The sequence below is a fragment of the Mustela nivalis genome, assembly GCF_964662115.1.
Source record: "Mustela nivalis genome assembly, chromosome: 4".
In the NCBI taxonomy this organism is placed as follows: Eukaryota; Metazoa; Chordata; class Mammalia; order Carnivora; family Mustelidae; genus Mustela; species Mustela nivalis.
The window spans coordinates 62554062-62576313 of NC_139023.1; the positions used below are offsets into that span (position 1 = coordinate 62554062).

The window sequence follows — 22252 nt, forward strand, 5'->3', positions numbered from 1 at the left end:
TTGGTTCTTTCCACAGTTTGGTGACTGTGGCCATTGCTGCTATAAACACTGGGGTACAGATGGCCCTTCTTTTCACTACATCTGTACCTTTGGGTTAAGTACCCAGTAGTGCAACTGCAGGGTCAAAGGGACGCTCTATTTTTAATTTCTTGAGGAATCTCCACACTGTTCTCCAAAGTGGCTACACCAACTTGCATTCCCACCAACAGTATAAGAGGGTTCCCCTTTCTCCACAGGGGTGGGAGCTTGGGGGAACCAGGTGGTGGGTATTATAGAGGGCACGGATTGCATGAAGCAGTGGGTGTGGTGCAAAAACAAGGAATACCGTTATGCTGAAAATAAAAAAATAAATAAACAATGACTCTTGAAACAATGAAAAAATAAAATTAAATTTTAAATAAATAAATAAATAAATAAGCATCCAACTCTTGATCTCAGGGTCATGAGTTTCAGCCCCATGATAAGTGTAGAGATTATTTAAGTAAATAAACTTTAAAAAAAAAAAAAAGATAAAAAAAAGAATATTCAGGAAGATTTTATCAGATGCTTTTTCTGCATCAATTGAGAGGACCATGTGGTTCTTCTCTCTTCTCTCATTGACTCATGCTATGACATTCATTGATTTGTGAATGTTGAGCCACCTTGCATCCCATGGATAAATCCCACGTGGTCATGGTGGATAATCTTTTTTTATTATTAATTTATTTATTTTCAGCATAACAGTATTCATTATTTTTTCACCACACCCAGTGCTCCATGCAATCCGTGCCCTCTATAATACCCACCACCTGGTACCCCAACCGCCCACCCACCCCTACCACTTCAAACCCCTCAGATTGTTTTTCAGAGTCCATAGTCTCTCATGATTCACCTCCCATTCCAATTTACCCCAACTCCCTTCTCCTCTGTTGGATCCTATTAGCTAGAATCTTGTTGAGAATCTTGACATTCATATTCATCAGGAGTATTGGTCTGAAATTCTTTTTGATGGGGTATTTGCCTGGTTTGGGTATCAGGGTAATGCTGGCTTCATAGAAAGAATCTGTGAGTTTTCCTTCTGTTTCTATTTTTTGAAACAGTTTCAGGAAAATAGGTGTTATTTCTTCTTTGACTGTTTGGTAGAATTCCCCAGGGAATCCATCAGGTCCTGGGCTCTTTTTTTTTTTTTTTTTTTTTTTGGAAGGTTTTTAATCACTGCTTCAATATCATTACTAGATATTGGTCTATTCATATTGTCAATTTCTTCCTGTTTCAGGCTTGGAAGTTTATAGGTTTCCAGAAATGCATCCATTTCTTCTAGGTTGCTTAACTTATTGGCATATAGCTGTTGATAATAATTTCTGATGATTGTTTCTATTTCCTTGTTGTTAGTCATGGTCTCTCCCTTTTCATTCACAATTTTATTAATTTAGGTCCTTTCTCTTTTCTTTTGGATTAATTTGGCCAGTGGTTTATCGATCTTATTGATTCTTTCAAAGAACCAGCTTCTAGATTCATTGATATGTTCTAGTGTATCTCTAATTTCCATCTCATTGATCTCTGCTCTACTCTTGATTATTTCCCTTCTTATGTGTGGGGTTGGCTTAATTCGTTGTCAATTTTCCAGTTATTTAAGGTGTAAAGAGAGCTGGTGTGTTTGGGATTTTTCCATTTTTTTGGAGTGAGGCTTGGATGGCTATGTATTTCCCCCTTAGGACCGCCTTTGCTGTATCCCATAGGTTTTGGACCAATGTGTCTTTAATCTCATTGGTTTCCATTAATTATTTAAGTTCTTCTTTGATTTATTGGTTGATCCAAACACTCTTGAGCAGGGGGATCTTTAGCTTCCAAGTGTTTGAATTCCTTCCAAACTTTTTCTTGTGGTTGAGTTCCAGTTTCAAAGCATTATGGTCTGAGAATACGCAGGGAATAATCTCAGTCTTTTGGTATCAGTTGAGCCCTGATTTGTGACCCAGTATGCGGTCTATTCTGGAGAAAGTCCCATGGGCATTCGAGAAGAATGAATATTCTGTTGGTTTAGGGTGGAATGTTCTGTACATATATCTATGAGGTCCATCTGGTCCAATGTGTCATTCAAAGCTGTTGTTTATTGATTTTCTGCTTGGATGATCTGTCTATTACTGAGATTGGTGTGTTAAGATCTTTTACAATTAATGTATTCATTTCAATATGACTATATTTTGATTAATGGTAGGCTTATGTAGTTCGCTACTCCCATATTGGGGACCTAAATACTTAAATTGTTTTATCTTCTTGGTGGATAGACCCTTTAAGAATGATATAGTGTCCTTCTGTATCTCTGACTATAGTCTTTAGCTTAAAATCTAATTTATCTCATATAAGAATCGCTACCCCAACTTTCGTTTGAAGCTCATTGACAGGGAAGATAGTTCTCCATCCCTTCACTTTCAGTCTGGATGTATCTTCAGGTTCCAATTGTTCTCTTGTAGACAGCATATGGACAGGTCCTGTCTTTTTATACAGTCTGCAACCTTGTATCATTTTATGGGAGCATTTAGGCCATTCATATTGAGAGTGATTATTGAAAGATTAGTTTTTATTGGCATCATATTGCCTGTGAAGTCCTTGTTTCTACAGATTGTCTCTAAAGTTCTATGAGACAGATAGACGGTGGGACAGAGTAGAGAGTCCAGATATGGACCTGCAACTCTATGGCAAATAATCTTCAACAAAGCAGGAAAAAAAATCCAGTGGAAAAAGACAGTCTCTTCAATAAATGGTGCTGGGAAAATTGGACAGCTATGTATGGAAGAATGAAGCTTGACCATTCTCCCACACCACACGCAAAGATAAACGTGAAATAGATAAAAGACCTCAACGTGAGGCAGAAATCTATCAAAATCCTAGAGGAGAACATAGGCAGTAACCTCTTCAACATCAGCCACAGCAACTTCTTTCAAGACATGTCTCCAAAGACAAAGGAAACAAAAAGGAAAATGAACTTTGGGGACTTCATCAAGATCAAAAGCTTCTGCACAGCAAAGAAAACAGCCAGCAAAACAAAGAGACAACCCACAGAATGGGAGAAGATATTTGCAAATGACACTACAGACAAAGGGCTGATATCCAAGATCTATAAAGAACTCCTCACACTCAACACACCCAAAACAGATAATCATGTCAAAAAATGGGCAGAAGACATGAACAGACACTTCACCAAAGAAGACATACAAATGGCTAATAGATACATGAAAAACGTTCATCATTATTAACCATCAGGGAGATTCAAATCAAAACCACATTGAGATTCAAATCAAAACCTTACACCAGTTAGAATGGCCAAAATTAATGAGACAGTAATCAACAATTGCTGGAGAGGATGTGGGGAAAGGGGAACCCTCTTACACTGTTGGTGGCAATGCAAATTGGTGCAGCCACTTTGGAAAGCAGTATGGAGATTCCTTAAGAAATTAAAAATAGAGCTACCCTATGACCCAGCAATTGCACTACTGGCTTTTTACCCCTAAGATACAGATGTTGTGAAAAGAAGGACCATCTGTACCCCAGGGTTCATAGCAGCAATGGATACAATCGCCAAACTATGGAAATAGCCAAGATGTCCTTCAATGGATGAATGGATAAAGAAGATATGGTCCACATATACAAGGGAATATTGCACCTCCAAATAGGATGAATACCCAACCTTTGTATCAGCATGGGCGGGACTGGAGGAGATCATGCTTAGTGAAATAAGTCAAGCAGAGAAAGTCAACTATTATATGATTTCACTTACTTGTGGAGCATAAGGAATAACATGGAGGACATTAGGAGAAGGAAAGGAAAACTGAATTGGGGGAAATTGGAGGTGGAGATGAAAGCATAAGAGACTGTGGACTCTGAGAAACAAACTAAGGGTTTTGGAAGGGAAGGGGGTGGGGGGATGGGTGACTCTGGTGGTGGGTATTAAGGAGGGCACGTATTGTATGGAGCACTGGATGTGGTGCATAAACAATGAATCTTGGAACACTGAAAAAAATAAAATTAAATCTAAAAAAATAGAAAGAATATTGAGGAAGAAAATATTCACACAGTTGACTTGCAATTGTGCAAAACAAGAAGGGAGAATACAAGCCCTCTGTTATCCTAATTACTTCCCAGCTCCCTGTCTGAGCCTCATGCTGAGGGGGAGACAGGCACTCTGATGTTGTCAGGCATTTGTCCCCAAGCATCATGTTTGTTGTGTGCTCATCAATAGAAATCACGTTGTCAGCCTATTTGTTTTCTCTTCCAGAGACATCAAGCCAGACAACATCTTGCTGGATGAACACGGTAAGCCTGTTATGTATGCTTTACAGAGACTCTTCCAGTGGGAAGTTTGAGGCTCTGGGACTGAGGTCCTGGGGAGTTGGATTTGAGGGCTGACTAGAAAGCCTTTTTTGTTTAATTCTGGTGGAGAAACATGTGTGTAATTTCTGGTCTGTGTCCTGCACAGTGAGTTAAGCCCAGTGTATTGGAAGATCTCATGTCCTGGTGGGAGGATGATGGGGGCAGAAGTGGGTATGAGATGTAGGGCGGGAAATTTCCCCCACCTGTGGAAAAGTCACTTCCCTCTCTGAGCCTCAGTGTCATCTGTGAAGCAAAATGGTGTCCACCTTCCAGATTATCATGGGTATCAAAGGGCATCCTTTCTGCCTGGCAAGCCAGGAATCAGGAATCAATAACCCATGAAGCCTTCCCTCCTCCTGGCTTCTCAAGCCTTCATGCGCATATAGGCCCGGATTCAGTTGGTCTGAGGTAGGGCCAAGAATCTGCCTCTCTAATGGCTCCCAGGTGAAGCTAATGCCGCTGAACAATGGACCACACTTTGAGAAGCAAGACTCCATGCCCCATTTTGATCTCATTGGAATCTCTTGGGGAACTTAGGAAGAATCAAAAGCCCATCCCTGCCTTGCTTCAGTGAGTCTGGGCCTCTGTGTTTGGCTCACTCCCAGGGCTGTGATGCCCATCACAGTCAGGACCATAGGTCTAGGGCACGACCCAACAATGCACGTCTTAGCTGATCTGACAGCCTATGGCGACCTTGCAGCCAACTGTCACAGCAGTCTTGAACACTAAATTCAGTGACATTGCTGTGGGGGCCTCATCCCCAAGGGCTTTCTGGAGGATGGGATGGAGTGAACAGCTGGGAAGTTTCCTAGGGGTGCTGCTGCCTCATGCAGGGGTGAGTCTGCAGCCTCTTCTACACCCTCCTCTGAGCCTCCCTCCCTGACCCCAGCAGGTACAGGCTTTGGCTCCTTCTAGAAGCCCCTCTAGGACACCATATGTGTGCCCAGTGTATCGTGGGGAATCTTACCGCACTGTGTAAGCTCCTTGATACTGGGAGGTGGATTGAGAGTGGTGGAATTTGGGCTCAAATCTTCTGCCAGAAGACGAAACCAGCCTGGGTGCTTTGGGGCAGGGAGTTGAAATTCCTGTGCTTCAGAATGAATGGTCAGCCATTCTCAGTGTTAGGACACGGCACTGAAACACTATTTCACACTGAAGAGTGAAGGACTCATTCACTGTCTCCATCTTTAACATTTATTGAGTGCCTTTTCAGGCAGTGCAGAAGGGAAATTTTGGAGCATGGAATTCTCCATAGAACACAAGTTTTCTCCCCTAAGAGACTGTGGCCATGGTCCTCCTTTTCCTGATTTATCTCAGGAGCCATTCATCTGCTTTTTTCTTTCTTAGTCATTTTCGCCTTTTTTACTGTGGGCTCTTTTGAGGTGTGTTTAACAAATTTAAAAAATTGTATATTATAGGTTGCACAATGTGATATTTTAAAGGTGTACAACATAATGATTTAATGTATGTATGTATATATTTTGAAATGATTACCTCAATCACATTAATTAGCTATCCACCACCTCACACAGGTACCTTTTCACATTGCGTATTGTGAGAACACTTAAGATTGACCTTCTTGGCAAGTTTAAAAAATGTAATACAGCATTACTAACTATAGTCTCCATAAAAAACATCAGATCCCCTTGACCTTTTCTTAATTGCATTACAAAAAAGTACAGAACAGATGCTACGTGTTGCTATTTAAAGAGGGGTTGGTTTTTTTTTAAAGATTTTATGTATTTATTTGAGAGAATGAAAGAGAAAGATCACAGGGGGTGTTGCAGGGGGAGAGAGGGAGAAGCAGACTCCCCACTGAGCAGGGAACCCAATGTGGGACTTGATCCCAGGACCCTGAGATCATGACCTGAGTTGAAGGCAGATGCTTAACCCACTGAGCCACCCAGGTGGCCTGCTATTTTTTTTTTTAAGATTTTATTTATTTATTTGACAGAGAGAGATCACAAGTAGGCAGAAAGGCAGGCAGAGAGAGAGAGGAGAAAGCAGGCTCCCCTCTGAGCAGAGAGCCTGATGCAGGGCTTGATCCCAGGACCCTGGAATCACAACTTGAGCCGAAGGCAGAGGCTTTAACCCACTGAGCCACCCAGGCACCCCTGCCCTGCTACTTAAAGAGTTTAATCGTGGATCTCATTGTCTATATTCTCTGAGAGCAAGTTTGTCGGCTGTGTTTATAATGAAATATAAACATAGTTAAATAAATGCATTAATATCTTAGTAATAACATTCCAGTTCTGCTGTTTACACAAAATCCAATGCTCTCTGATAAGCTTTTCTGCTCCCCCTGTGTCTGCTGTCCTTTCTGATCCTTCAGACTGCATTTTGTCTTCTCTAACAGGCACTGTAATTCTCTTCTGAGCTGTGGGGTATTCTTGGTCAGCAGCTAAAGCAGAGAGAGATGAAGTTGAAGGAAGAAAGACCATCTTAGGGAAGCATGGGGAAGGGGGTTGAGTATAGGTTAGGGCTGAGGGCACATGGCTCAAGGAGATGGGGATTTAAAGCAGCAAAGGGAAGGGGTAGGGTTATCTCCTTTTTCTATTGGGACAATAAGGCTTCCATAATGAATAACCATATGACTTTAATGCATAAACAGGGACATCTAGTACGCTCACAGATCTATGAGTTAAGCTTTTGTAGGCAATTCTTGCTCCTAAGACTGAGGTCAGATGGGGTCAGCTGTGCCGCTCTGGTAGTGTTGGCTGTGCTCACGTCTGAGGGTTGTCTGCTTCCGGCTGGTACATGTTTGGCCTTGGCTGGGCAGCTCAGCCCTGCTCTAATGGCTCATCTTGCAGGTGGCCAGGCCCATATGGCCTCACAAGGCCACAATAGCAACAGAAGCATAGAAAGCCCATCCCCTCAAGCCTGTGTCACATTTGCTCCCATCCTAGAGGGCAAAGCAAGTCCTGAGCTGACCTAGAGTGGGGCTGGGGGGATAGCACAGTAACCCAGCTAGATGTCTGAGACCAAGCAGGGAAAGAGGGGGAGAGCTGCGGCAGTTAACACATCTGGAAGAGACAAGTGGAAATGGAAGAGTTTCCTGCACAGATGGGCCTGTGGGTCTTTTCCATCTGGGGAGCTCCACTCCTGCAAAGATGAACAAAGAGTCAAGAGTCGGAAAAGCCTGCATTTCTGGCCTGGGTGTCCCTAAGGGCCCTTGTTCGAAGTACGCTGATTCTCTAGCCCTTGACATCTGAATTTCGGGAAACTGATCCTTTGATTTTTGTAGACCTGTCATAGGCCACCCATTGTGCCAGGTGACCCAAAGGACAGGGTCTAGGGTGGCTGTTATTATGTCACATGGGAACTGTAAAAAGTACTGGGGCAGAGCCCCACCCACAGAAGTGATTTATTTTGCAGGAGAGAGTGCTGGGTGGGGGAGTTTTTAAGGTCTGTGGTGGTTCTAAGGTGTAGCCAGGGCCGAGGAAGGGACAGAGAGCAAACCCACAGGGTCAGTGCTGGGACAGGGCAGGGATGGGATTGGGTGAAAATAGAAGGACCGGGCAGGGGGACTTCCTGGGTCTTGCAGTGTGAGTGGGGTCAACAGAACATTCAGGGGCACATGAGAGCAGGAGGCCATGAAGAGCCTGCACAGTTTAGACTTTTCACAGCTGGTTGTGAAATGCGTAACTCACTTGGGCATCAGAAAACTGACCTGAATCTTAAGCAACAGGTAACAGAGCAGCTACCCCAGCAGAGGGAATTCGTTGTATCATTTTATTAACCATGTCCTTTTTTTTCCCTGAATTCTGATGCCTGACTTCTTCACATCAGGGCCACAATCCACCTTTCCCAGTCACCCTAAGTCCAGGCACTAGACAACTAGGGACAGCCCCTGTGCCCCAGACCCCTTAAAATTATTTCTATCAGCCAGTCCTAAACCTGCTTTCCCTGCTTCACCCATTCCTTCCCACAGCAACTAACAGAAAGACCCCTGCCCATGTTGGTACCCTTCTCCCTCAGCTTTGTGGTTGATCCCACATTTCCTCATGTGGGCCCCCATGGCATGGCATGCCCGATTTTCTTAGAAAAAAAAAAAAAAAAAAAAAGAAAGTGTTATTCCTCTTAGGAATGATGAGAAACAAACTATCTTTTCTCCTTCCTTTCTTCTTTTTTTCTTTCTTTCTTTAGATTTTATTCATTTATTTGTCAGAGAAAGAGCATACGCCCAAGCAGAGGGAGAAGCAGGCTCCCCTCTAAGCAAGGAGCCTGATGTGGGACTTGGTCCCAGGACCCTTGGGATCATGACCTGAGCCGAAGGCAGACTATCTTTTCAATGGCAGTCCTGTCCTGATCTGTTGGCCTTACTCTTCCTCGAATTTCCCATTAATTGATGTGTTTTAGAGCACTCCATAACTGCTTCAAAGAATTGATCCTTTGTCGCTAACATATTTGTGGGTAAATGTGATGAGTCTTCCCCAAAACGTCAATGGCCAGCAATAGCAACACTCCCTTGTCCCTTTGTCCAAACTTTTTTTTTTTCCAAACATAATACAGACTGTTTCCTTCATGCCTGGAGGGAGCAACAGGACCCTTGGACATTAAGAGAGTGGGCATGTGTTGTTTCTGATGTCTCAGATGCAAGGATTGGAGCAGCTGAGAAGGAAGTGGGGGACAGCCACCCAGGCATATCGGGGGCGGGGGGCAGGGCTGTTTCTAAGCCTGAAGAAACAACAGCAGTGTCATTATTTAGAGGGGGTTCCAAGAGTTTAAGGACAGAGTGCAGGAGGGAGGTTTAATTTCTGGGTGTCCTAGGGAGGTTTATAGTGCGGTTCTTTTCAGAAGACTGCAGGGAAGAGAAATTTCTGCTGCAGCAAAATGCCAGGGATGGGGTGGGGAGTGGGGGGTAGTGGGGATCTTAAATCCCTAATGACTCAAGTCTGGGAGTCCCTAACTCCAAGAAATAGCCCCCGTCTCAGTTTCCCAGGGCTGCTGTAACAAGTCCCACAGGTTGTTGAGAGGCTCAAACAACAGAAATGTATTGTCTCTCTTGTTGGAGGCTGAAAATCTGAGGTCAAGGTCTTGGTGGGCAGAAACATGACCCCTCAGAGGTGCCAGGGGTGGATCTGTTCCAGTCCTCTCTGCTAGCTTAGGGCAGTCCCTCGGCAGGGGCAGGATAATTTCAGACTCCACATGGTGTTTCCCCAGGTGCACATCTGTGTTTTAAAGTCCCCTTTACATAAGAACACCAGTCTTACTGGCTTAGGGGCCCACCGCACCTAGTAGGAGCTCATCTTAACCAATTACAGCTGCAGTGACCCTATCCATATGAAGTCACATTCTGAGGTCATGGGAGTTAGGACTTCAACATATGAATGGGACACAGAGGCAGGGAACACAGTTCAACCCATCACAGCCCCATCTTACCCATATGGGATTTTAACAAATAAAAAATAAAACAAGGAGGTGGCAGATAAGGGCCAACATATCACCTGCATTGCTGATAAAAGCTTGCATTTGTGTGAGTCAAAAGGGGCTTCCTGCTCCAAGACCCCAGAGAGAGAAGGATTCACCTCCTACATCCAACCCAAGCTGCTCATATATGATCAAGAGCTCAGAAGGCCCGATAAGACCGAGAGCTTGGAAGACCAGGTAAGACCAAGATCTTGGAAGACCAGGGGTCCCATGCCTGCCCAGGCAGAACTCAACTCTGTAAGGCTAGTTTTTGCATCCCAAAATGACCCTTCACATAATCTCTCCTCCTCCCTTGGGGGAGTGAGAAAGGGGTGGAGAAGTGCTAAGAGTCTACGGAGGCGAAATCCTTCCTTGTGAAATTGTGAGTCTCTATGTCTCTGCTGACACCGGGTCCAAATTCCTGCTCTGCCTGAAAATGATCATCTTAATCACTTTTTGTTTCCAGAACAGTGTTTGATACCAGCCTGGAGGCACAGGGAGCCTGGCCCCTGGCTTCAGGGTGCACGTTTGTATGGAGGAGAGGCTTACATCCTGGACTGACCATGAGGGTGAGCTGTATGTAGGGAAAGCAGTGACCTGGACTCCCCCCAGGCTGGAGTGGAGGCAGCTCCACGTCCCTTATGTGCATAGCAGTCTGGGCTGCAGGGCCCTCAAGAGAAAGCAGCTTGATGATGAAGGGAGGTGGTGGGACTTGAGGTCAAACCTGCCTGGGGCTTGGATTCTGGCTCAGGGACCTTGGGTTGGACAGTCACTTCCTAGCTGTTCACACCAGTGATGAGGCCACCTTGACAAATGTCCAGCCTCAGCAAAGACCCCCATTGACCCAGCTTGTCCATCCTTTGGCTCAGTCCCAAATAGGCAGACTCTGTTTTCCTTCCACCCTGCAAACCTCTCCTGAGTGTACATTGTTGGCAGACCGTAAATCTTACTGAGAACCATAGTTGCAAGAGAGCCAGAAAATGTTCTCCCTCCCCCATTCTGGCCCTGTGATACAGGAAGTAGCAAAGAGAGGTGTGGAACGCAGTGAACATAGCACAGTGTATAAGCTTGTTGCATCACTGAAAGGCTAGAAAGGGAAAGAGAAGAAAGAGGAAGGAAAGACAGGAAAGAAGGAGGAGAGAGGGAGGAAAGGAAGGAAGGAAGAAAGAGAGAGAGAACAAGAGAGAGAAAAGAAAGAGAGTCAAGGATGCTAAGTGTCAGGAGATCATCTCCAGCCTGGTCCTACAGAGTCGTTCAGAGCAGATCACAGCTGGGAAAGCGCTTTGAAAACCTACAAATGGTATTCATTGTGATTAATCCATGCAATTGCATAAAATTACATGTGAACACAGAGTGTGGGAGGAGAGGGGACTGGTCAGGCGGCCTTGGCCATAAGGCAGGGACTAATTTGTTGTCCTCCGATGTCCATGAAGATTAGTGGGAGGAGAGAGTGCCCAGGGTGTGTGATGCCGAGTGGAAGATCAGGGCCAGTGTGACATCACACTGACGTCTCAGAAGTACAGTAATTACCAGCGGGAGCCCGGAGCCTGCTGTAGGTCTCATCAACCCTGATTTTTCCCCAGGGGGCTTCCAGCTGCTTCTCTTGGGCAGCGCCACTCTGACCTCCAATTAGGAATGACGTAGTCCCTGTAAACCAGAGAAGGTGGGGATAGAGGTTCACGAGAGACTTTACTCCAAATTCAAGTCTAATGAAAGGGAAACCCGCCGGGAATAATGTGGGAGGTGAATTCGTCTTGTAGACTGCCTTCCATCCGCACCCCCGGTCTACTGCCCCCTAGTGGTACTACCCCAGCAGGAGTTCACGGAGAGGCATGTGGCATCCAGAGGACAGATCCAGAGAGAATTCACTCTGCTCTAGTACTCCGAGCAAACCGCTCCTTCTCCCAGGTGTGGGCTTGTAGGTCTCAGGGAGATGAGTGGACTTGCCCTCACACCTCGCAGGGGGGACTTCATTACAGGAACTGAGAGGGGAGAAAGGAAGGCAAAGAGCATGGAGGACAGGAAATTGGTATTTCTGCAATGTAGCTGTGGAGGAAGAAAATGAAAATACAGCAAAATTCAAGAAGGCTTTGATGACTTCTCTAGGAACATGTCCAGGAGGTTCCAGAGCCAGCCTGTGAAGCAGTAGTCACTGGTGACACTGAGGTGACTGGGTGGTGGCAAGGCAACTATAGCCCCAAAGAGGGACTGTGGATGGGTCTTCAGCACCTTGTAATTCCCACCATCCCCGCCCCCTTAGTCCATGACACAGATCCCTGGCATTGTGGTTTCAGCCCTTCTTTCCCCTGATACCGCAGACAGGACCCGCTCCATAAATAGTCCCTGCATGAAGAAATAGGCCAGAGTCCTTGAAAATCATATGGCTGTCAAGTATTTTTATTCTCAGAGAATAGCCCCAGTTACAATTCCCCATAGTGCCAATGCTGCCATGAGCGCCTGTGAGCACAAAACTCATGGAGAGGGTGGCTGGTCCCACCCTCTGAGTTCAAGTGGGGAAGGTGACATTGCTGAAGTCTTCACAGTCAAAAGTTGATAAGGAATGTCATCAACTCCTGTAAATATTGTGATGGCTCTAAGCAGTAGGGAATGAAGAAAAGTGACAGGATTTGCTCACCATATCTCTTTCATTCAGTCTCTTATTTGGTCAATCAGTCACTCAACAAACATTGATGAATACTTTTCCCAGGCCAGGCCAGGCCATTGCTAAGGTACTGGAGACAGAAATGAGCAAGGCAAGATTCCCAGCTTCAAGGAGACAGACAAGGTGACAGATACAATATGGTGGATGCTAAGATGGGAATGACATTGGAAAACAGTGGAGGGCCCAGGGAAGAGGACTAAATCAGTCTGCTATGGCTGGAATGCTCGTGTGTCCCCCTTTATAATTCCCATGTTGAAGCCTTAACCCCCAATGTGATGATACTTGGAGCTAGGGCCTTTGGGAGGTAACTGGGTTTGGATGAGGTCATGGGGTTGGAGCCTCCACGATGGGATTGATGCCCTTAGAAGAAGAGGAAAAGGACAGAGCCCTCTCCACCATGTGAGGATATAGCAAGAAACCTGCCATACAAACCAAGAAGAGAGCTGTCACCAAGAATCCATCCATGCTGGCACCCAGACCTCAGATTCCCAGCCTCCGGGACTGTGGGAAATAAATGTTTGATGTTTAAGTCCCCCTCCCTAGCTATGGTATCCTGTTATAGCAACCTGAGCCAACTAAGACAACAGTCAGATAACCCCCTCTGTGGTAGTAAGTTTCCTGTTGGTAGAGGTATGCAAGCAAAGGGTAGACGTACATCCACCAATACTATAACTCTAGGGCCAGGTTTTGAAGAATGAATGGAAGTCTACTAGGCAGAGGAGAGAGATGAGAATTCCAAGTACTGCCAAAGGCTTGGAGGTGAGATGAGTTTCCATGAATTCAGAGAAAGGAGAGAAGCATTTCTGGGGTATACCAGGGTTGGCGCTATGATTACTGATTATTGATACCAATAGTAAAACTTGAACTAACAGGTCTCACACAACATCCTGAGCTCCTTCTCTTGCTGAGTTTTGAATGTTTTCAACCTGTGGAAAGCAAATAGCCTAAAACTCAGTTCATATTTGCAAATTTTGTAGTAAATTTCCATTCTCCTGAGAAGGAACCCGTAGGAAGCTTTGTATGGCACTAATTTTCATGCTCCCACATCTTCACTCAATTGTTAAAGGAAGCTCACTGGGAGGTTACAGCTCATCAATTAGCACAGTTCACAGAAACTAGAAGTGGAACTTGCTGTCTGTCACACCTGCTGGGTATGAATTCCTAGGGGAGCCCCAGCAGGTCTGCTTCAGAGCAGTCCATCAGAGCCCTCACCTCCCTGAGGACAAGGACAGGGCTGTCCAGTCAGCTCTGCAGGGGACAGCACGGGGATGGGGGAGGACCGTTCACACTGGGATGAGGCTGAAGACACAATGCAGCTTCTCTACAGATCCACCGTGTGACCATGAGCAGCAGCCTAGTCTTTGCAACTTGAAGTTACTCTCAGGTAACAATGCAGGTTGTTACATGAGACCCTTCTGATAAGAGTACTGCGAGGATTAACATGAGATTTGGCACCAGTTCTATACATAACAGTGGCCAAAACTAGACAGGGGGCTGTGTTTCTTCTCCCTGTTTTGTCAAATGCCAGAACAGAGGGGTAAGGTTAGCTTGACTGTTTCCAGATGAAGCCACATGCCCCACTCTCAAAGCCAGCGGTACAGGGACAAGTAATTGCTAAGACAGGAGATATGAGTAACCACAAACAGCTTATGTCCACCAAAGCAGCACACCATTTGTTCTTGGGCAGTACAACTCCTCATCTGTGTTCTTAACCACTCTGCTCTGAGCCCCCTAACAAGGGAAAGAGAACCATCAATGTGCAAATAACATGCTTCTATGCCTAGAAACACCAGAAGGATCCACTAAAAAAGCTAACAAAATTAATAAGGGGCTGTACAAATTAAGACAATGTACATTGTCTTTGTACATTTATATTAAATATAAATCAATGTACAAATTAAGACACATAATAATTAAGACGAACTGGTCTTCAAAGACTAAAAAATAAAAATAAAGTCCAATCTCTTCTCCGTGGATGTTCAGAAGGGTCCAGGCTCCTTCTATCTTATTCCTCAACTGTGTGGCAGAAAGTGTTCTGCCAAACCCACAGGAGAGGCAACAGAATGGAAGGAAGCAGGGAATGAGAATTCTTTTAAAGGAAATATCCTGGGCGGTGCAAATATCAGCCTGCTCACATCCCATTGGCCAGACTTGGTCATGTGACCACAGCCGGCTGCAGTCGGGGGAGGAAGGGAAGTGGACCCTTTAGCATGGTACCCCTGAACCCAGCTCCAGATTCTATTGCTGTCTGAGAAAGGGAAATGGGATTTTGAGAGATAATAAATAGCTTTTGCCCTGAAAGATTGATAGAGTAGCCAAATAAGAGATAAATAAGCATAACTCAGTAGCTTTTTATTATACTAAAAATAGCTAGGTAGAAAAAAAAATGGAAAATACTGTCATTTGAAAGAGTGACCAAAACTATGTAATATCTAGGAGTAAATGTGCCCCCAAATTTACAAGGCCTAAATGAAAGGAACACTAAATGTATTTTGAAGGAATCAAGTAAGATGAATGAAAATGAAAAGTCAGGCATTACACTGGAAGGAAAAATTACATGTTCATGCTTCTCAAATCAATGCATAAATTAATATAATCCCCACCAAAATCTTAATGGAGGTATTTCCTAGAGCTGGACACAACTCCTTTCAGAAGAATAAATGTCTGAGAGTGAAAGTGAACCACACTTATCAGATATTATAATATCTTGACAAACAGGGGTCTCATGACAAGTTATTGGGAAAGACTAAATACTGTTGAGATAGCTGGCTATCCATTTGGAAGAAATAAAATTAGAATGCTATATTATAACAAAAATATATTCTATTTTTATATGAAAGATTTAAATATAAAAGATAAATAAGTATTATAAGAAAATATAGAAGAATATATAAAATCTTGGCGGTGGAATAGCGTTCTGGAAAATTATGAGGAAAATAGATTATAAAATTAATATTACCATTTAAGTTCTTAAGATTTTTGTATGACAAGAGATACTGTGAACAGAGTCCAAAGACAAACAATAAGCTAGAAGGAGATCTTTGCAATACACAGAGCAAAGTGTAAATATATCTCATAGACAAAGCTCTGATTGAAAATTGATCAAGATTCTAGACAGTTCCCTGGGAGAGTTGGGTCTCATTATGTGGAAAATGTGCAGCCTTATCTGCAGTGAGATAATCATTCCTCACTGTGCAATTCGCAACAAGTGAAATCATTGATTACAGTGCTAGTAACAATTTGGAGAAATATCCGCTCTCATATCCTGTTTACCATAAATTGGGCACCTGGATGGCTCAGTTGGTTAAGTGTCTGCCTTAGGTTCAGGTCATGATCCCAGGGTCCTGGGATCAAGCTCTGCATGGGGCTCCCTGCTCAGCAGGGTGTCTGCTTATCGCTCTGCCTCTGCCTGCCACTCCCCCTGCTTGTGCTGTCTCGCTCTCTTGCTCTCTCTCTCTCTAATAAATAAAAATTTTTAAATTAAAAAATAGTAATAAAGTACTGTAAATTATAACTCTTTGGAACATAGTATGCAAACCCTCTGACTCTGCAATACCACTTCTGGGATTTATTCAGTTAAAATGGAAGTACCAGTATGTAGCAATGTGCTCAAGAATGCTATCACTGATCCAATAACAAGACAAACACATAGGCAAACAAAACTGGAAACAACCCGAATGCCAAATAGGATCATTGTTGAATAAAATGTGATATAACTATACTATGGAATACTTTGTAGCTATGGAGCCACAGTTTCTTATTTGAAACTCTAATTTCTTAGATTTAAAAACATTTTTTTAAAGATTTTATTTATTTATTTATTTGGCAGACAAAGATCACAAGTAGGCAGAGAGGCAGGCAGATAGAAAGGGGGAGGCAGGCTCCCCACTGAGCAGAGAGCCCGATGCGGGGCTCAATCCCAGGACCCTGGGACCATGACCTGAGCTGAAGGCAGAGGCTTTAACCCACTGAGCCACCCAGGTGCCCCTAAAAACATTTTTTTAATTTTATTTTGTCAGTGTTCCAAGATTCATTGTTTTTGTACTACACCCAGTGCTCCATGCAATATGTGCCCTCCTTAATACCCACTCCCAGGCTCTCCTACCCCCCCACCCTTATATTAAATAATATATGTCTTAGTAAAATGAAAATAATATGTCTAATAGATAATAATATTTAAAACAACATATATTATATATTATGTAATGCCTCCATAGAGGTTAAATGAATCACCAAGGGGATCTACCCTATAATCAAATATATTAATATTTTTCTATCAAAACATGAATATTCCCCCTAAGTGGAATAAATAGACCAATAAAGAGAAGTTACAGGTCAAGTTTTATCACCAAATAAATTACCAAAATAATTGGATTTCTTTAGCATGGAGGACAAAGGATTATGGTTCCTATAGGTAGACCAATGTATACTGATGTGGGAAGATGTCATGATACATGGCTAAATGCAAAAGTAACTTCTGGAACGACCCATAGAGGATGATCTCATTATTGGAAGGACAAACCGCATGCCAACACATGTAGGCATAAGTAAGGGGAAAAACAACAGAGATCCAAGTTACTTAGTCATGTTATGAATGGGGGTGGGGGAACCATCAAGGTTTGAAAGGAGTGACCCAAATACACATTTGTAGTCTTCGACTTATTATAATCAGCTGGCATTATTTTGATAATGCAAATACTAATTTTTTTTAAAGACAGGGAGAAATTAAGGAAAACCGAATAAAAGCCATATTGGAGGGTTTCAGGGTCCTCTCAGTATGGTGGGAGCATACAGCTGTGGGTGTAGAGGTGACTGAGACCCTCCCTTGCCTTGTAGTCAACAGCAGGACTGAGGATTTGTTTGTTAGTATTAGAAGTGGGGACTGGGAGGGTGTCAGGGGCATACTGGCGCTGGCTGGAGACGATGGGATCTGGGCCACACCTTGGCAGGATAATAGTGCTAGGAACTGTTCTTTAGGAACACTAGATAACACTTCACAAGAAGCTTCACAAGAAGCTACTTCTTGTATGCCAGTCACTCTAACCATTTTATGTATATAAATTCTTGGTTCCTCCCAAACGCTATCTCAGGTCGGTACTTTGTTAACCTCACCCCCACTTTACAGATGAAGAAAATAAGTTATTTGCCCAAGAGCAGACAGCTAATCCCAACAAAGCTGAGACCCAAACCACGTCAGTGTGGCTCAGAGTCTCTGTCCCCAATTGCTATGCCACACAGCCTCTTGGGGTAGGGCTATGTATGGATGCTAGTTCTGGCTCTGGAGGCTGCAGTAGGTGTGTCTGCTCTAGGGATGCTCCCTGGGTGGGCACACTCTTCATCTAGCCAGAAAGTTTTCCAGCAAGGGTCTGGCTAGATGACTTAGGCTTCACCCACAAGCACCCTAAAGGGATCACAGATCATCACTAACTGAGTACCTCACTACTGCCTCCCACCCAGGGGCTCTGGACAGAGTGCCTCCAGAAGCTTGCCCACATGTCAATGCTGGCAGCCAAGCCTGAGATTTGGATTTATGTGAAACTGCTGGTGCTTTTGCTGTCCACTGTGGCTAGTCCTATCAGGCGTGCCTCTCCCGTGGGCCTCACTGTACCTGCTCTAGCAGGTGTCTGTCCATCTCATGGAGGTGCCCTCCAGGCCCTCCCAATGTCAGTTTTGGGTATGCAACCCATCTGTGTATTTAAGTCCCAACCTCTCAAACACAGCTTTCAGATGTGAAAATCCAACCATTTCCCCATGATGTGAGGACAAAGAGGGAAAGTGATTGTATTTATAACTAGTTTTTAAGGGTCTCAGGGTTGGCTTCTTTTAAGTACCAAGTTCCCCAGAAGGCTAGTACCAACTGTCAGGATGTTCCTTCCTCCCTCCCTTCCACCCATCTTCTTTCCCTGCTTCTCTTTATCTCTTGTCTCCTTCCTTCTCTGTCCCTCTTACTTCCTTCTCAGGTTTCTTGAACACTTATGTGCAGGGGCACCTAGGCTATCCATGTCCCATCTGTTGCCATTACTTTAAGCTGAATGGAAGGTGGTCTCAATCCCCAGTCCCCTGCTCCCAGGATGTACAGAACTAAGACCCCCCCCCCCACTAACTATAGCAGGAAAACAGTGGAACAAGAGTGTCCTCTGGCCATGAAAATTTCCTCTCCATTCTTCTTCCTCCAACCGTAGCCATTCAGCTTCCTCAGCAAGGGAGTATGGACTCACCCCTCTCATCTCTCTACCATGAGCTTTTACTCTCTGAGCCACTACCTCCAAAATTTAATCCATAAAATTTTTTACCATGCCCTCAGTATTTTTGTCCACTTATAAGTAATATGCATGTGCCATCAGAAAATTCACTTTATAAAAACTTGCACATAACGTAGACTTTTTTAGTGTAGGTGTGTTTGTGTATATATATTCAAGTTCTACTCTCTGCAAATTTCAGTTATCCAATATAATGCTGTCAACTGTGTCTCCATGTTAAATTCTCAAACCTTATTCAGTTTATACCCTTGACCAAACTCTCCTTGTTCCTCCCACCCCTCAGCCTGTGGCTAGCACTTTCCTAATCTCTGCTTTTATGAAGTTTTTTTTTTTTTTTAAGATTCCATATATAAGTGATACATGCAGTATCTACATTTCTCCATCTGGCTTATTTCACTTAGCATGATATTCTCAAGGTCCATCCATGTTGTCAAAAGGTGGCAGGAGGTCCTTCTCTCTCGTGGCTGAATAAAATTCCATTGTATATACAGACCACACCTTCTTTATTCATTCATCTACTGATGGACACTTATGTTGTCCTAGGTTTGTCCTAAGTTTGGCTACTATGAATGATGCTGCCCAAACTAGACATTTTCAAAGTATTAGATAAAATACTCTTATAAGTAGAGGTTCTCCAATGTTCTTCTTGTACCTACCATAGAGCCCACAGCTTTAAATCAACAAAGGAGCTAGCCCAGCTGCCTGCAGCTCTTGCTAACTGGGATTTCTGTTTCTCTATCTCTAGGACATGTTCACATCACAGACTTCAACATAGCGACGATCGTGAAAGGAGCAGAAAAGGCTTCCTCCATGGCCGGGACCAAGCCCTACATGGGTGAGTGTTCCAGGCCCCTTTGAGGAGTCAGAGACCCAGTGCCTGACTTCAGCATTCCAGTCCTTCCCCACACCAGTACCTGGCTGTCCCTAGTATGTGCTGGGCTCTCTCACACTTTATCCTTGTTGTCCTGTCTGCCAGAAAGACCTTCTCCTCCCATGATTTCCAGAGAACTCCTACACAGCCAGAAGTCCTAGCTTCAGGCTTGGGGGAAAACACACAAAAACAGACAAAAAAACTATATTTTCTTTTTTAATAATGTCCAGTAGTGCAGCCAGAATATAACTTTGTTACTGGCCATTTGGGGTCTATATTCCTAGGAACACAGTGCCTTTCTAATGTGTATTTTCAAGTTGGATTTTCTTTAGAACCTTTGATGGAAATATCATTTTTTTCCTACTTTCTTTTTTTTCTTTTCGAAAAATCTTTATTTTTTTAGTATTTATTTATTCTAATTGAATTTTACTTTTTCAGTGTTTCAAGATTCATTGTTTATGCACCACACCCAGTGCTCCATGCAATATGGGAAGTATCATTTTTAGAAGCATTCCATTCCTGTACTTTGGTTTTCTCTAAGGACAACTATTATCTGAATGTGGAGTCTTTACAAATTTTCAGTATTTGTTATTTTCAAATCTTTTGCATCTCTTCCTTTATCTTTTTAAAATATTTCCCATTTTTCTCTTCCTTCTTTTAAAGATTACCTGTTTTGTTTATTTGCTTTGTATGCTTTCTAGTGAAATATTTATTACTAAAATAATTTCCCCTCTAATTTTTTCCCTGAGTTTTCTTGCCTGATTTTTTAGTTTCTCAATTCTACTTTGTGCTGTTCTTTCATGTCTTATATAGTTTTCTTAATGTCTATATTAATTATTGATTACTGTATAAAAAGGCAAGTCAAAACCTATTGGCTTATGCCATGTTCACAGATGGGGAGAATTGACATTGTTCAAATGTCTGTACTACCCAAAACAATCCACAGATTCAGTGCAATCCCTATCAAAATACCAGTAACATTTTTCACAGCAAAAGAAATAATTCTAAAGTTTGCATAGAATCACAAAAGACTCCTGAATAACCAAAGCAATCTTGGAAAAGAAGAAGAAAACTGGAGATACCACATTTCCAGATTTCAAGATTTAATTCAAAGCTGTAGTGATCAAAAGCATATGGGATGGCACAAAAACAGACACATAGATCAGTGGGAAAGAATAGAGAACCTGAAAATAAACCCATGCATATATGGTCAATTCATCTATGACAAAGGAGGCAAGAATATGTAATGGGAAAATGTTAGTCTCTTTAACAAATGGTGCTGGGAAATCTGTATAGCCACATATAGCAAAAGAATGAAAAGGCACCACTTTCTTACAGCATACACAAAAATAAACTCAAAACGTATTAAGACCCTAAATGTGCGACCTAAAAACCACAGAAACCCTGAAAGAGAGCACAGGCAGAGAGATATCGGCTGTAGCAACATTTTTTCTAGATCTGTCTCCTCTGGCAAGGGAAACAAAAGCTAAATTAAACTACCGGAAATACATCAAAATAAAAAGCTGCTGCACAGTGAAGAAAACAATGAACAAAACAAAAGGACAATCTACTGAATGGAAGACATTTGCAAGTGACATATCCAATAAAGCATTTTAGTATCGGGGGCACCTGGGTGGCTTAGTTAGTTCAGTAACTGCCTTAGGCTCAGGTCATAATCCTGGAGTCCTGGGATTGAGTCCCACATTGGACTCCCTGCTCTGCAAAGAATCTGCTTCTCCCTCTTACCCTGCCCCTTCTCATGCTTTCTCTCTCTTTTAAGTATATTAAATTCTTTTAAAAAAAAAAGCACTAATATCCAAAATATTAAAGAACTTATATAACTCAACACCAAAATACCAACACCAATAATAATAATAATACAATTTAAAAATGGGCAGAGGATCTAAATAGATGTTTCTCCAAAGAAGACATACAGATGGCCAACAGGTACATGAAAAGACTCTCAACATCACTCATCATCAGGGAAATGCAAATCAAAACCGCAGTGAGATATTACCTTATACCTGAGAATGGGCAGTATCAAAAAGACAAGAAACAATAGGTGTTGGTGAGGATCCAGAAAAAAAGGAGCTCTCATGCACTGTTGGTGGGAATGCACCCTGGTGCGGCCACTGTGGAAAACAGTATGGAGATTCCTCAAAAAATTGAAAATAGAAATCCCCTATGACCTAGTAACTCCAATACTGGGTATTTACTCAAAGAAAATGAAAACAGTTATGTGAAATGCATTATGTATGCATCCCTACATGTATTGCAACATTATTTACAATAGCCAAGATACAGAAGCAACCTAAGTGTCCATCGATAGAGGAATGGATAAAGAGGATGTGGTGTACATATATACAGTGGAGTATCAGTCATAAAAAAGAATGAGATCTTGACATTTGCAACAACATGGATGAACCTAGAGGATATTCTTTCAAGGGAAATAAGTCATCCAGAAAAAGACAAATACCATATGATTTCACTCATATGTGGATTCTAAAAAAAAAAAAAAAAAACAACAAACAAACAAACAAAAAAAAAACAAAAAACATGAGGCAGAAACCGATCCATAATACAGAGAACAAACCAATGGTTACCAGAGGAGGGAGGCAGGGGGATGGGAAAGATAGGGGAGGGGAGTGGGAGGTACACACTTCCAGTTAGGGAGTAAGTGAATCACAGGATGAAAGGCACTGG

General features: G+C 43.0%; 1 protein-coding gene across 5 annotated transcripts in view; it reads left to right on the top strand.

The window, feature by feature from the left end:
- STK32B (serine/threonine kinase 32B) overlaps positions 1-22252 on the top strand; it is a 416842-nt gene that overhangs the window by 334203 nt on the left and 60387 nt on the right. For 4 of the 5 annotated variants that reach the window (XM_082727486.1, XM_082727485.1, XM_082727482.1 and 1 more), the window contains 2 exons: positions 4253-4290; positions 19424-19513. In XM_082727486.1, coding sequence (XP_082583612.1) covers positions 4253-4290; positions 19424-19513 — 128 coding nt within the window. The remainder of the gene's footprint in view (positions 1-4252; positions 4291-19423; positions 19514-22252) is intronic. The other variant, XM_082727483.1, reaches the window with a different exon arrangement.